This window comes from Cetorhinus maximus, chromosome 15, assembly GCF_964194155.1.
Source record: "Cetorhinus maximus chromosome 15, sCetMax3.hap1.1, whole genome shotgun sequence".
In the NCBI taxonomy this organism is placed as follows: Eukaryota; Metazoa; Chordata; class Chondrichthyes; order Lamniformes; family Cetorhinidae; genus Cetorhinus; species Cetorhinus maximus.
The window spans coordinates 22,594,618-22,607,229 of NC_135893.1; the positions used below are offsets into that span (position 1 = coordinate 22,594,618).

The following is a 12,612-nucleotide window of genomic DNA, read 5'->3' on the forward strand; positions in this document are numbered from 1 at the left end:
CCACTGACATGAGACTCACTGACCTGTAGTTCCCTGGCTTATCTCTACAACCCTTCTTAAATAGCGGAACCACATTAGCTGTTCTCCAGTCCTCTGGCACCTCCCCCGTGGCCAGAGAGGAATTAAAAATTTGGGTCAGAGCCCCTGCGATCTCCTTCCTTGTCCCCCCTCAGCAGTCTGGGACACAAATCATCCGGACCTGGAGATTTGTCCACTTTTAAGCCTGCCAACACCCCCAATACCTTGTCACTCCCTATATCAATTTGTTCAAGAACCTCGCATTCTCTTTCCCTGAGTTCAATATCTTCATCCTCATTCTCTTGGGTGAAGACGGATGTGAAGTATTCGTTCAACACTCTACCAATGTCCTCTGGCTCCACCCATAGATTGCCCCCTTGGTCCCTTATGGGCCCTACTCTTTCCCTGGTTATCCTCTTCCCATTGATATACTTATAGAATATCTTGGGATTTTCACTACTTTTACCAGCCAGAGCTTTCTCATATCCCCTCTTTGCTCTCCTAATTGCTTTCTTAAGCTCCACCCTGCACTTTTTGTACTCCACTAATGCCTCCGCGGATTTGCTCCCCTTGTACCTGCTAAAAGCCTCTCCTTTCCTTCTCATCGTATCCTGAATATCTCTGGTCATCCATGGATGGCCTGCAGTGGGGGAATGATTGTAGGAGGGCTTGTGCAGCCCCCTAGACCAGCCGCCAGCAAGCTGTCACCAGGCCCCTATTAGTCTTGGCACTCGCTGGAGAACCTGAGGTGATTTGCACAATCAGCCCACAAGTAGGAAGTTGTATAGATTGGTATTCACCTTTGCAGGTGATGACCCTCCATCTGGGAAGATCGCCTGGAGGCAGGAACATGATGCCCGCTGACTCGACATCAACTTCTTTGAAATTGCTCCTTGTCTCGCCTTCAAGCCTGCCTCCCCCGCCCAATCGGACTAGGAAGCTCCCACCCATAGAATCATACAGTACCTCTGGGCTTGTTACTCCTTCCTATCACCCAAGAGGGAACATGTTGAACCTGTACCCTCCCCATTTCCTTTTTGAACACCCCCCACTGCTCTTCTGTAGATTTCCCCACAAGTAGCTGTTCCCATTCTACCTTGACCAGATCCTGCCTTACTTTACTAAAATCCGGTCTCCCCCAATCCAAAACATTTTTTTGCAACTTGTCTATTTCTTTGTCCACAACAAACTTAAGTTGTACCATGTTGTGGTCGCTGTCACTAAAATGCTCCCCCATCACCACCTCAGCCACCTGTCCAGCTTCATTCCCCAGAATTAGGTCCAGCACTGCGTCGTCCCTTGTTGGACCCTTTACATATCAACCTAAAAAGTTCTCCTGTACACATTTCAAGAAATCCGCTCCATCCAAGCCCTTCACACTATGTCTATCCCAATTAATGTTGGGAAAGTTGAAATCATCTAATATAATTACCCTATTGTTATTGTTTTTACACACCTCCACAAATTGTGCACATATTTGCTCCTCAATTTCCCGCTGACTATCGGGGGGTCTATAATAAACACCTAACAATGTAGCTGCCCCTTATTTATTCCTAAGCTCTACCCACAAAGCTTCATTCGATGCCCCCTCCGAGATATCATCTCTCCTTACTGCAGTAACTGATTCCTTAGCTAATAATGCAATGCCTCCTCCTCTTTTACCCCCTCCCCTGTCTCGCCTGAAGATTCTACATCCCAAAATGTTGAGCTGCCAATCCTGCCCCTCCCTCAACTACATCTCAGTGATGATTACTATATCACAATTCTACGTGTCAATCCTCACCCTTAACCTCATCCGTTTTACCTGTAATACTCCTGGCATTAAAGTAGAGGCCATCCAGCCTTGCCTTACTCCCTTGAAACATAATGCAGTTGTACTCCCTCTGACTTGATTGTTTTACTGTATTATGATGTGCCCCAATTCTGCTAACATTCTGTGTCCCCTCCCCCTGCTGAATTAGTTTAAGCTCCTCCCAACAGCACTAGCAAACCCACCCGCAAGGATGTTAGTCCCACTGTGGTTCAGATGTAGACCGTCCTGCTTGTACAGGTCCCACCTTCCCCAGAAACGGTCCCAGTGATCCAGGAATCTAAAACCCTCCCTCCTGCACCAACTCTTAAGCTATGTATTCATCTGCGCTATTCTCCTATTTCTGAGCTCGCTAGCACGTGGCACTGGGAGTAATCCAGAGATTACAACCTGAGAGGACTTACTTTTTAGTCTACTGCCTAACTCCCTGAATTCTTGATGCAAGACCTCATCCCTCTTTCTACCTATGTCATTGGTACCAACATGTACTATGACCTTTGCCTTATCACCCTCCCCCTTCAGGATGCTCTGCAGCCGTTCAGTGACATCCCGGACCCTGGCACCAGGGAAGCAACACACCATCCTGGAGTCACGTTGACGACCACAGTAGCGCCTATCTGTTCCCCTGACTATGGAATCCCCTATTACTATTGCTCTTCCTCCCCTCCTGTACAGACAGGCTGCTTGTGGTGCCAGAAGCCTGGCTCTGTCTGCACTCCCTGGAGGAACCAGTGCTCTCAGCAGCCTCCAAAATGCAATACTGATTTGCTAGCAGCACCCCAGGGGACTCCTGAATTACCTGCCTGTTTCTCTTGGGTTGCCTGGTGGTCACCCATTCCCTTCCTTCCTCAAGTCCTCAAGTGTGACCACCTCTCTAAACGTGCTATCCACGATGCTCTCAGACTGGTGGATGCTTCACAGTGTCCCCAGCCGCCGTTAATAGGACATATGGGATATTAGAGGCATAGAGTACAAAAGCAAGCAAGTTATGTTAAACTGTTATAAAACATTGGTTAGGCTCAGCTGGGTGCCACACTTCAAGAAGGATATGAAGGTCTTACAGAGGACCCAAAGATTGCTAGGTCTAAATCCTGGAACACCCTCCATAGCAGCACTGTGGGTGTACCCACATCACATGGACTGTGGTTCAAGAAGGCAGCTCACCACCGCTTTTTCATGGGCAATAAATGCGAGCCTTGGCAGTAATGCCGACACCTCACAAATTAATAAAAAAGAATTCAGGAAATTTGATGGAGATGTTCAAAATCATGAACAGTTTTGGTAAGAGTAAACAGGGTGAAACTGTTTCCAGTGCTAGAAGCATCAATAATCAGGGGACACTGATCTAATGGCAAAAGCACCAGAAGTGACGTGGGGACTTTTTTTTAATATATATATTTTTTTTTCAAAAGGAAATTAGATAAACACTTGAAGGGGAAAAAAAATGAAAGGTTATGGGAAAATAAAACAGGAAAGTGGGATGAATTAGACAACTCTGAAACAAAAGATCCAGCACAGTCACAACTGGCTTCCTGAGGTACTGTATGATTCTATGGGTGGGAGCTTCCCAGTCCGATTGGGCAGGGGTGGGGGGGTGTAGGCTTGAAGGCGAGACAAGGAGCAATTTCAAAGAAGTTGATGTCAAGTCAGTAGGCATCATGTTCCTGCCTCCAGGCTATCTTCCCAGATGGAGGGTCATCACCTGCAAAGGTGGATACCAATCTGTACAACTCCCTACTTGTGGGCTGATTGTGCAAATCACCACAGGTTCTACAGCGAGTGCCAAGACTAATAGGGGCCTGGTGACAGCTTGCTGGCGGCTGGTCTAGGGGGCTGCACAAGCCCTCCTACAATCATTCCCCCACTGCAGACCATCCTCAGGAGGGGCTTCCCTCCATAGATGTGGCCTCACAGCTGTGGCCAGAATTTTTTTAATATAAAAAACATATTTTAACCTCTTCGGTTGCATCAAGATGGAGACTCCCTCACGTTCCCATTCCAACAGTGGCAGCACCCACCTCCGGCAGTGGGGCTATCCTCCTTCCAAGGCTTCTGGTCCTCTGATTGGGACTACAGCCACAGGCACCTGCCCGTCATCCTTAAATTGAATGGTGGACCCAGAGGTGGCCTCTTAATTGGAAGATCACCCAAGCTGACAGTCAGAGCGGAGTCAGGATCTGGAAATTGCCCTGACACATACTCATGCCCCAAAAACTGATGATTCCTTCCTATGATAGCACATGAATCTGGTATGTTGGTCTGAAGATAAAGGATGAAGGGGCAGCCAGAGAAGACATTTTCCCTCAGTTCATAGCACACATGCGAATAAGTCCCATGCCAGAGACACAAGTAAAAAGATCAAGGCTTACAATCCAGTGCACGACTGAAGACAGATGGCATTGTCAGAGGTGCCATCTTTTGAACAAGATGTTAAACCGAGGCCATGCCTACCTTCTCAGGTGGATGTAAAATATCCCATGGCATTATTTCAAAGAGCAGGCAAATTAACCCTGGTGTCCTGGCCAATATTTATCTCTCAATCAAAATCACAAAAACAGATTGACATACTGCTGTTTATGGGCGTGTGTTATGCGCAAATTGCCTGCTGTATTTCCGACATAACAACAGTGACCCCATTTCAAAAAAGTATTTTCTTGGCTGTAAAACACTTTGGGATGGCTGGAGGTCCTAAAAGGTGCTTTATAAATGCAAGTCTTTATTTTTACATTCATAGAATGTGAAGTATCACACCTGAAGTACGTAATCAAACATTATCCCGATTTATTTGATCTCCACATGTGCATAAACAAATGTCAAATTGTACAGAATGCAGAGAGTCTCAAAGGTTGTCAATAACACTTGGTAAAATGTGTATTAATCTATTTAGTGGCCTTGTAGACTGTAAGAAAAGGTATCTATTGTAAATGGGTCCACAGCAGGAATAGGATAAACTGTTCACTATTCCATGGCTGCTTGAGGGAGAAGTTATGATAATATAATGTATAACTTATTTGGCCAGACAGTGTTATGTGATGGGGACACTTGATCTTTTATTACAAAATGACTCAAATAACTGCTTTATTTGGAAAGATGTTCTTGGTTCTACCTACATGAAAGAAAATATTATTGAATGTATATTCATTAAGGAAATATCTATGCAACAATAGAAAAAAAAAATCATGCTTCAGAAAAGCCTGACAAAACTCAAACTAACAGCTTTGGACTTCAGCCATTACCCTTTGCAGAGGAAATCCATGAATAAATAATTACATTATTTCTACCCAAAGATTTTGATTACCTCGTATGCTTTGCTAATCTGAATGAACTGATCTTCTGCCTTTGGGTCCTTATTCTTGTCAGGGTGCCTGAAAAGTAAAACAAACAAGAACATGATTTCCCCCACAAAGACACAAAGATTAAAGTCTCAACTCATTCTGCCACAAGATTTTTCAACCAGCCCTACTGCATAGAACTGACTTGTACATTAAAAAAAAAAATTTAATTTCTTTGCTACTTTTCTCCCCTTCTCTTCTAAAGATACTGACTTTTATCAGCTACAATTCCACTGGCCCCCTGAAGATTTCAACTCAAAGTGGCCATTCATTATTTGTGACTCTAGGTTAAATGTCAACAGACTATTTTCCTGCAGAGTGCATCACAGGTGATCTCCATTCTGACCATATACACGTTTTCTTCAGCAATACTGCGATCAGGAGCAGGAACCTTTACAGATTTTTCTCTTCTGTTGCCCTGGAGCATAAAGATTAATTGCAGTGTCCCTTCTGCTGCCCTGATTGGAATCAGCACAGACTAGCTTAAACATAGAAAATAGGATCAGGAGTAGGCCATTCAGTCCTTCAAGCCTGCTCCACCATTCAGCATGATCATGGCTGATCATCCAACTCAATAGTCTGCTCCCGCTTTCTCCCCATAACCTTTGATCCCTTTCGCCCCAAGAGCTATATCTAACTCCTTCTTGAAAACATACAATGTTTTGGCCTCAAATACTTTCTGTGGTAGTGAATTCCACAGGCTCACCACTCTCTGGGTGAAGAAATTTCTCCTCATCTCAGTCCTAAATGGTCTACCCCGTATCCTCAGACTGTGACCCCTGGTTCTGGACTCCTCACCATCGGGAACATCCTCCCTGCATCTACCCTGTATAGTCCCGTTAGAATTTTATAGGTTTCTGTGAGATCCCCCCTCATTCTTCTGAACTCCAGCGAATATAATCCTAAGCCACTCAATCTCTCCTCATAGGTCGGTCCCACCATCCCAATAGAAAATAGCTTGGGGAGCCTCAAGGTATCATAGAAATTTATGGCAGAGAAGGTGGCCATTTGGCCCATCATGTCTGTGCCAGCCAAAAAAAGAGCTATTCAACCTAATCCCACTTTCCAGCTCTTGGTCTGTAGCCTTGTAGGTTACATGCAGCACTTCAAGTGCATATCCAAGTACTTTTAAAATGCGATGAGGGTTTCTGTTGCTACCCACTCTTTCAGGCAGTGAATTCCAGACTCCTACCATCTTATGGATGAAAATGTTTCTCAACTCCCCTCTAATCCATCTACCAATTATTTTAAGTCTATGCCCTTTGGTTATTGAGCTAAGAAAATAGGTCCTTCCTATTCACTATTTAGACCCTTCATAATTTTACACATCTCAATTAAGTCTCCCCTCAGGCTTCTCTGTTCCAAATAAAACCACCCAGTGTATCCAGTCTTTCCTCAAATTCCCCATTCCTGGCAACATCCTCATAAATCTCCTCTGTACCCGCTATTGTGCAACCCTTATGGCTTACTTACATATTTAGTGATGCATTTATTCACTAAGCCATTAGAGAGCTCCAGTGACACACAATTTATACCAACCTTCAAACCAGGAATATTTACAACATCTTTTAATACTAAATAATACCTTAGTTTAGCAGGGAGTATTACACTGTCCATTAAACAGAGAATAACAAATAGCTTTGAGTAGATTACAAGGGTGTTTGGGTGAAATCAAATTGTCATTCAAACTTCACCAATGGTCTAGTATCTTAAAAAAAAACAACTATAGTGTTCACAGGCTTAATTGCTGTCAACCTTTCTAACCAGAGTTTTCTGGAATTTGTATATGGGCAAGGCCAGCAAAATATGGCATACCTTTATGCCTTGACCCCCCTTCACAGTCTTGTGTATTTTAAGATCTGCCTAAATACAGACTAGATTTATGAGGAGGAATGTTTCACTGGAAAAATACAGCCCCTAGACAAACTGTGTTTACTCTCCAACCCAATGACAACTAAAGTACAGGCAGAAACTCACCACTCCCGAGCCAGTTGTTTGTAAGCTTTCTTTATTTCTGCTTGGGTTGCAGTTCTGCCGACTCCCAATGATCTGTAAGGGTCAAATTCTATTCCATGGTGGAGAGGGATGTTCAGCAGAAAGACTAAAATCACTAGTAACCTTCCAAAGGAAGCCAACTGTAAACCAGCCATTCTGAAAATGCATTTTGAAATATTACAGATTAGTGCAATGATTCATAGCAAAATGAATACAAGAGTGAAAAAAAAAATCGTTCCTCAGTTTCCAAGCTGAGCCATATTGAGGGAAGTATCTGTCAGTAGTTCAAAATGACTTGGGGGTTTTAAAAAAATATTTTCATTCAGATGCTGAATTACAGAATTGATTTTCCTACTTTCTGTCAAATACATTTATCATAGTGACAGCTGATGATAAATGATGAACAGCGGCATGCACACAGTACCTTCAGGGTAACCATTTCCGGTTGAAGGAACCTGGGAAGAGGGTTTAAAGAACAAAAATGCAACAGCAGCAACTTGCTCAAAACAAACCATTCATTTGAAAACTGCACACAGCTTTCAGTTACAGTTCTCATTTTAAGGAATAACCACCCTTGTCAATTGTAATTTAATGCAAAAATGTTGTTAAAGTTAAATATTCTCCACCTTTAAAAATGTGATGCAGTGGCACTCAAGATGTAGGTGCGCTGATGTTAAATGGCAAGAGGATTAAGAGAGTAAGGACATTTCCTCCCTAGCTCTCTTGGCTATGTTTCACAAGCACCAGGAGGTTTCCTAGAGTTAACTTCTGCATGAGGTCAGCCACTGAGTGCCAGCAGGCTACTCAACTATAGCACCACCACTTCAGTAACCAAACCCATTTTCAATCATATACTGATACTTTCCAGCATTTAGGAACCTTAGTTGCTTTTTCCATTCCCAGCCCAGAGCTTGACTGTAGAACCTTTGCTAAGATCAGTCAAATCAAATCAAACCTGAGGCCTTCCTAGTACAATGGCTCAACGCATAAACACAGAATCACCAGGAGAGCTGGATACAGATTCAATCTGCTCAGTTTTTCATCTGAATGATACCAAGAGGCACTGAGTGCAAGTTGGGTATCTTACTGTACAGGAAAAATAAGTTGTGTGGGTGTGGAGAGGAAGTTTAATACCTGATTGGCACAAACTTGGTGTCAATATTATCTAAAATCATCCAATACATCAAAAATATTACAAATTATATCTGTTTAAATATAACAGCCATCAAAGGCAGTGAGTAGCTGAGCTTCACAGGCTAGAAGATCCCAGGTTTCATTCCCGACTCGGTTAAAATAGTAGCTGAAGAATGGGCTACCTTCACAGAAGAGAGTGTTCGGATACTGTCAAGGTATATTCCCTTGAAAGGGAAGGGTAAGGCAAACAAATCCAGAGCTTCCTGGATGACAAAAGAGAGAGTAATTAAGATAAAGAAGAAAATTGTGCTTATGGCAGATATCAGGTAGAAAATACAATTGAGAATCAGGCTGAATATAGAAGTTTCAGAGGAGAGGTAAAAAAGCAAATAAGAGAAGCAAAGAGGGAGTATGAAAAGAGACTGTCAGCTAACATGAAAGGGAATTCCAAAGCCTTCCATAGGCATATAAATAGTAAAATGGTAGTAAGAGGAGTGGGGCCAATTAGGGGCCAAAAAGGAGATTTACACAATGAGGCAGGGGGCTTGGCTGAGGTATTAAATGAATACTTTGCATCTGTTGTTACCAAGGAAGAAGATGCTACCCAGGCCATGGTGAAAGAAGAGGTAATTCAGACACTAGAAGGGTTTAAATTGTTAAGGAGGCGGTATCAGGTAGGCTATCTGTACTTAAAGTTGATAAGGCGCCGGGACCGGATGAGATGCATCCAAGGAATTGGAAGGAAGAGAGATTGGAAGTTGTGGAGGCACTGGCCATAATTTTTCAGTCTTCCTTAGATGGTGCGAGATGACTGGAGAATTGCAAATGTTACCCCTTGTTCAAAAAAGGGTGTAAAGCCCAGCAAACACAGGTTAGTCAGTTTAACTTTGGTGGTGGGGAAACTTCTAGAAACAATAATTCAGGGCAAAATTAATAGTCACATGGACCAACGCAGATTAATTGGGAAGCCAGCATGGATTTTTTAAGGGAAAATCATGTTTAACTAACTTGCTGGAATTTTTGAAGTGGTAACAGAGAGGGCTGATGAGGGCAATACTGTACATGGGCTTCCAAAAGTCATGTAATACAGTGCTGGGGCACAGATTTATGAGCAAAATTATGGCTCATGAAATGAAAGGGTCAGTAGCAACATGGATATGAAATTGGTTGAGTGAAAGGAAACAGCGAGTAGTGGTTAATGGAAGTTTTTGGGCTGGAGAAAGGTTTGTAGTGGTGTTCCCCAGTGGTCAGTGCTGGGACCCATGCTTTTCCTGACACATATTAATAGCCTAGACCTTGGTGTACAGGGCACAATTTCAAAATTTGCAGATGATATGAAGCTTGGAAACATTGTGAACTGTGAGGAGGATAGTACAGAACTTCAAAAGGACATGGACAAGTTGGTGGAATGGGCAGAGAGGTGGCAGATGAAGTTTAATGCGAGAAAGGTGAGGTGATTTATTTTGGTAGAAAGAACATGGAGAGACAATATAAAACAAAGGGTACAGCTCTAAAAGAGGTGCAGGGGCGGAGGGACCTGGGTGTATATGTCATTGAAGTGGCAGGACAGGTTGAGAGAGCAGTTCATAAAGTATACAGAATCCGAGGCTTTATTAATAGGGGCAGAGCAAGGAGGTTGTGTTGAACTTGTATTAGATACTAGTTTGGCCTCAGCTGGAGTACTGTTCCCAATTCTGGGTGCTACACTTTAGGAAGGATGTGAAGGTACTGGAGAGAGTGCATAAAAGATTCATAAGAATGGTTCCAAGGATGAGAAACTTCAGTTATGAAGATAGATTGGAAAATTTAGGACTGTTTTCCTTAATGAGAAGGCTGACAGGAGGTCTGATTGAGGTATTCAAAATCATGAGGAGTCAGGACAGAGTAGATAGGGAGAAACTGTTCCCACTCGTGAAAGGATTCAGAATGAGAGGGCACAGATTTAAAGTGATTGGCAAAAGAAGCAAAAGTAATGAGAAAAAGCTTTTTCACACAGCAAGTGGTTAAGGTCTGGAATGCACTGCCTGCAAGTGTGGTGGAGGCAGGCTCAATTGAGGCATTCAAAAGGGAATTAGACTGTTATTTGAAAAGGAAGAATGTGCAGGGTTACTGGGAGAAGGGCATTAAGTGAAATGCTCATTCAGAGAGCCCAGACACAATGGGCTGAATGGCCTCCTTTAGCACTGTAACAATTCTGTGACTGTGTCAAGTTAGGTGAGGTTGGCAGTAGATCCAACACAATTGGTACCAGTGAACTACTTGGGTTAGTAATGGAGAATAAATCTGCTCCTGATGATCACTATCCAGCAGCTCCTGCTGGAAAGTGCGTGAACGGGTGATGACAGTGACAGAGGGGGATGGCTGTAATAAGATCAAACGGCCTGTGCATACTCACAGTTTGGGCTCACACACGAAGAAAGGCCACATGGACAAAGTGCCAGAGAATAACCAGCTGCCATTGATCTGTACACCAGCCTGCAGCTGAGAAGGGAGGAAAATCTGCAGGACAATAAAGGGAAAAAAAATCCTGGTTTACTCAACCCACTAAGGAAAAAAAAAGGTTTAATTATGTCACTTAGAAATATTTATTTTGATGAATACAGAATCCTTGTCAAGCCCTTATACTGTCCTATTTAGTGCTCTGTCTGCTGCTATTTTCTGGCCTGTCATTTGCCCCATTATGTTAACACTAAGAGGCTCGGTCTTGCTCTGACTGACTGACTGACTGAAAGGCCGCCTTACCCCGGACTCTCCTTGTCACACGCACCGACCGCAGTCGACACCCGATGCAATCCTGGAATGGATCATATTTCACACGACAAACGGAGTCGCCAGGCCGCAAAATATAAAGAAAATAAACACCTCGCTCCTCATCGACGCGAACTTCCACTTTTGCGCTGTCGCCTCTCGCCCCCACTCCCGAAGGGGTTGCTATGGCTTCGAGGCCTGCGTCAAAAATAAGCGCAACCAAAGCCTGCAACTGGAAGGCAGCATGTGTCGCGCTGACCCAGGGAAACATGTCAGATGGCACTTAGGGTTCTAATTTTAAATTTCAACTTTTTATGTCACTTAGCTCCGTTGAAATGGATTTACAAACTGTGAAGTTTTTTCTGTTAGTAAATTATACGTTTGCAAGATTATTATGGGGTTTGAATTCCATTCAGACAATTTTGATTCATCTGTTCAGATCGAGAGATCCCGACAACACCCGATTGCAGTGTTTGTTTTTTTTTCCTTCAACGATTCTTGTGTCCTTGACTGCACCACTTATTTGAAAACTAATTCCGCGTACTGATCACTTTTTGCGACAGTGTAAAATGGGTGATAGCGAGTTTTGCAGACCATATTACATTTCTCCCTGTTTTCATTTTCTGATGAAGAATTTCCTGATATCTGTCGGAAAAGTGGCTTCTCAAATTTGAACCTTCATCTTCTATTCCTGCAATGTAATTTCAGCTAATAACACTAAATTACAAAGAATGTACAGCAAAGAAACAAGTCATAAGGTCTTTTCCAGTGTTTCTGCTCCACACACGCCTCCTCCCATCTCACTTCAATTTTAACAGCATAACCTCTATATCCTTGTTCATCTGGCTTCCATTAATGCATCTATGCTGTTGGTCTCAATTATTCCTTGTAGTTGTGAGCTCCACTCACCACTGCTAACCACTCTAGGTAAAATGTTCCTTGCGTTCCCTATCATATTTATTGGTGACTAGCTTATATTTATGGCCTCTAGTTTTGTCTCCCCCAAAAGTATAAACATTTATGCATTATCAAACGCTTTCATAATCTTCAAGATTAGATTACCCTTCAGCGTTGTCTGAAGCACCCAAGCCTGTTCAATTCCTTAGAGTTGTAACCTCTCACTTTTGATATCAACCTTATTATCTTTATTGCAGCTTCAGTGCCTATGCTGTGTTATTTTGTCCCTGATTTTGTTAATTTAGTTCATTAGGTTGGACTCAAAAGAGTTATATCCTTTTTATATAAGATCAGAATTAACTGTGCACAGTATTCTGTGTGGTCTAACCAAGATTTTAATGAAATTTAATGCCCATTGCTGTGGCAAGTTTGGTGGCGGGGGCACTTAATCAGGTGGGAGGGTGGTGGGTGGGGATCCTGCTTCCTGCCTGGCCTGATTAAGTCCGTGGCAGGGAGGCCCGTAGACGGCCTTCCCGCCCCACGCCAAGATATTAACCTAGCAGAGGGCAGGGGCCTATATGCAGTGGAGACAACAAGCAAACCTATACAGGGTTGCTTGTGGGTCTCCAGGGTGGTGAGCCTGGCTCAAAGGCACTAGTGCCCGATCAAAGAACCCAG

General features: G+C 43.3%; 1 protein-coding gene across 3 annotated transcripts in view; it reads right to left on the reverse strand.

The window, feature by feature from the left end:
* dnajc16 (DnaJ (Hsp40) homolog, subfamily C, member 16) overlaps positions 1-11,193 on the reverse strand; it is a 35,693-nt gene extending 24,500 nt beyond the window's left edge. The window contains exons 1-5 of one of the 3 annotated variants that reach the window (XM_078558065.1): positions 11,032-11,193; positions 10,685-10,788; positions 8,472-8,552; positions 7,138-7,311; positions 5,127-5,193 (exon numbers count right to left, since the gene is read on the reverse strand). In XM_078558065.1, the coding sequence (XP_078414191.1) occupies positions 5,127-5,193; positions 7,138-7,310 (240 nt within the window). In that variant the 5' untranslated portion in view covers position 7,311; positions 8,472-8,552; positions 10,685-10,788; positions 11,032-11,193. The remainder of the gene's footprint in view (positions 1-5,126; positions 5,194-7,137; positions 7,312-8,471; positions 8,553-10,684; positions 10,789-11,031) is intronic. The other 2 variants (XM_078558064.1, XM_078558066.1) reach the window with 2 other exon arrangements.
* Positions 11,194-12,612: the final 1,419 nt, after the last annotated feature.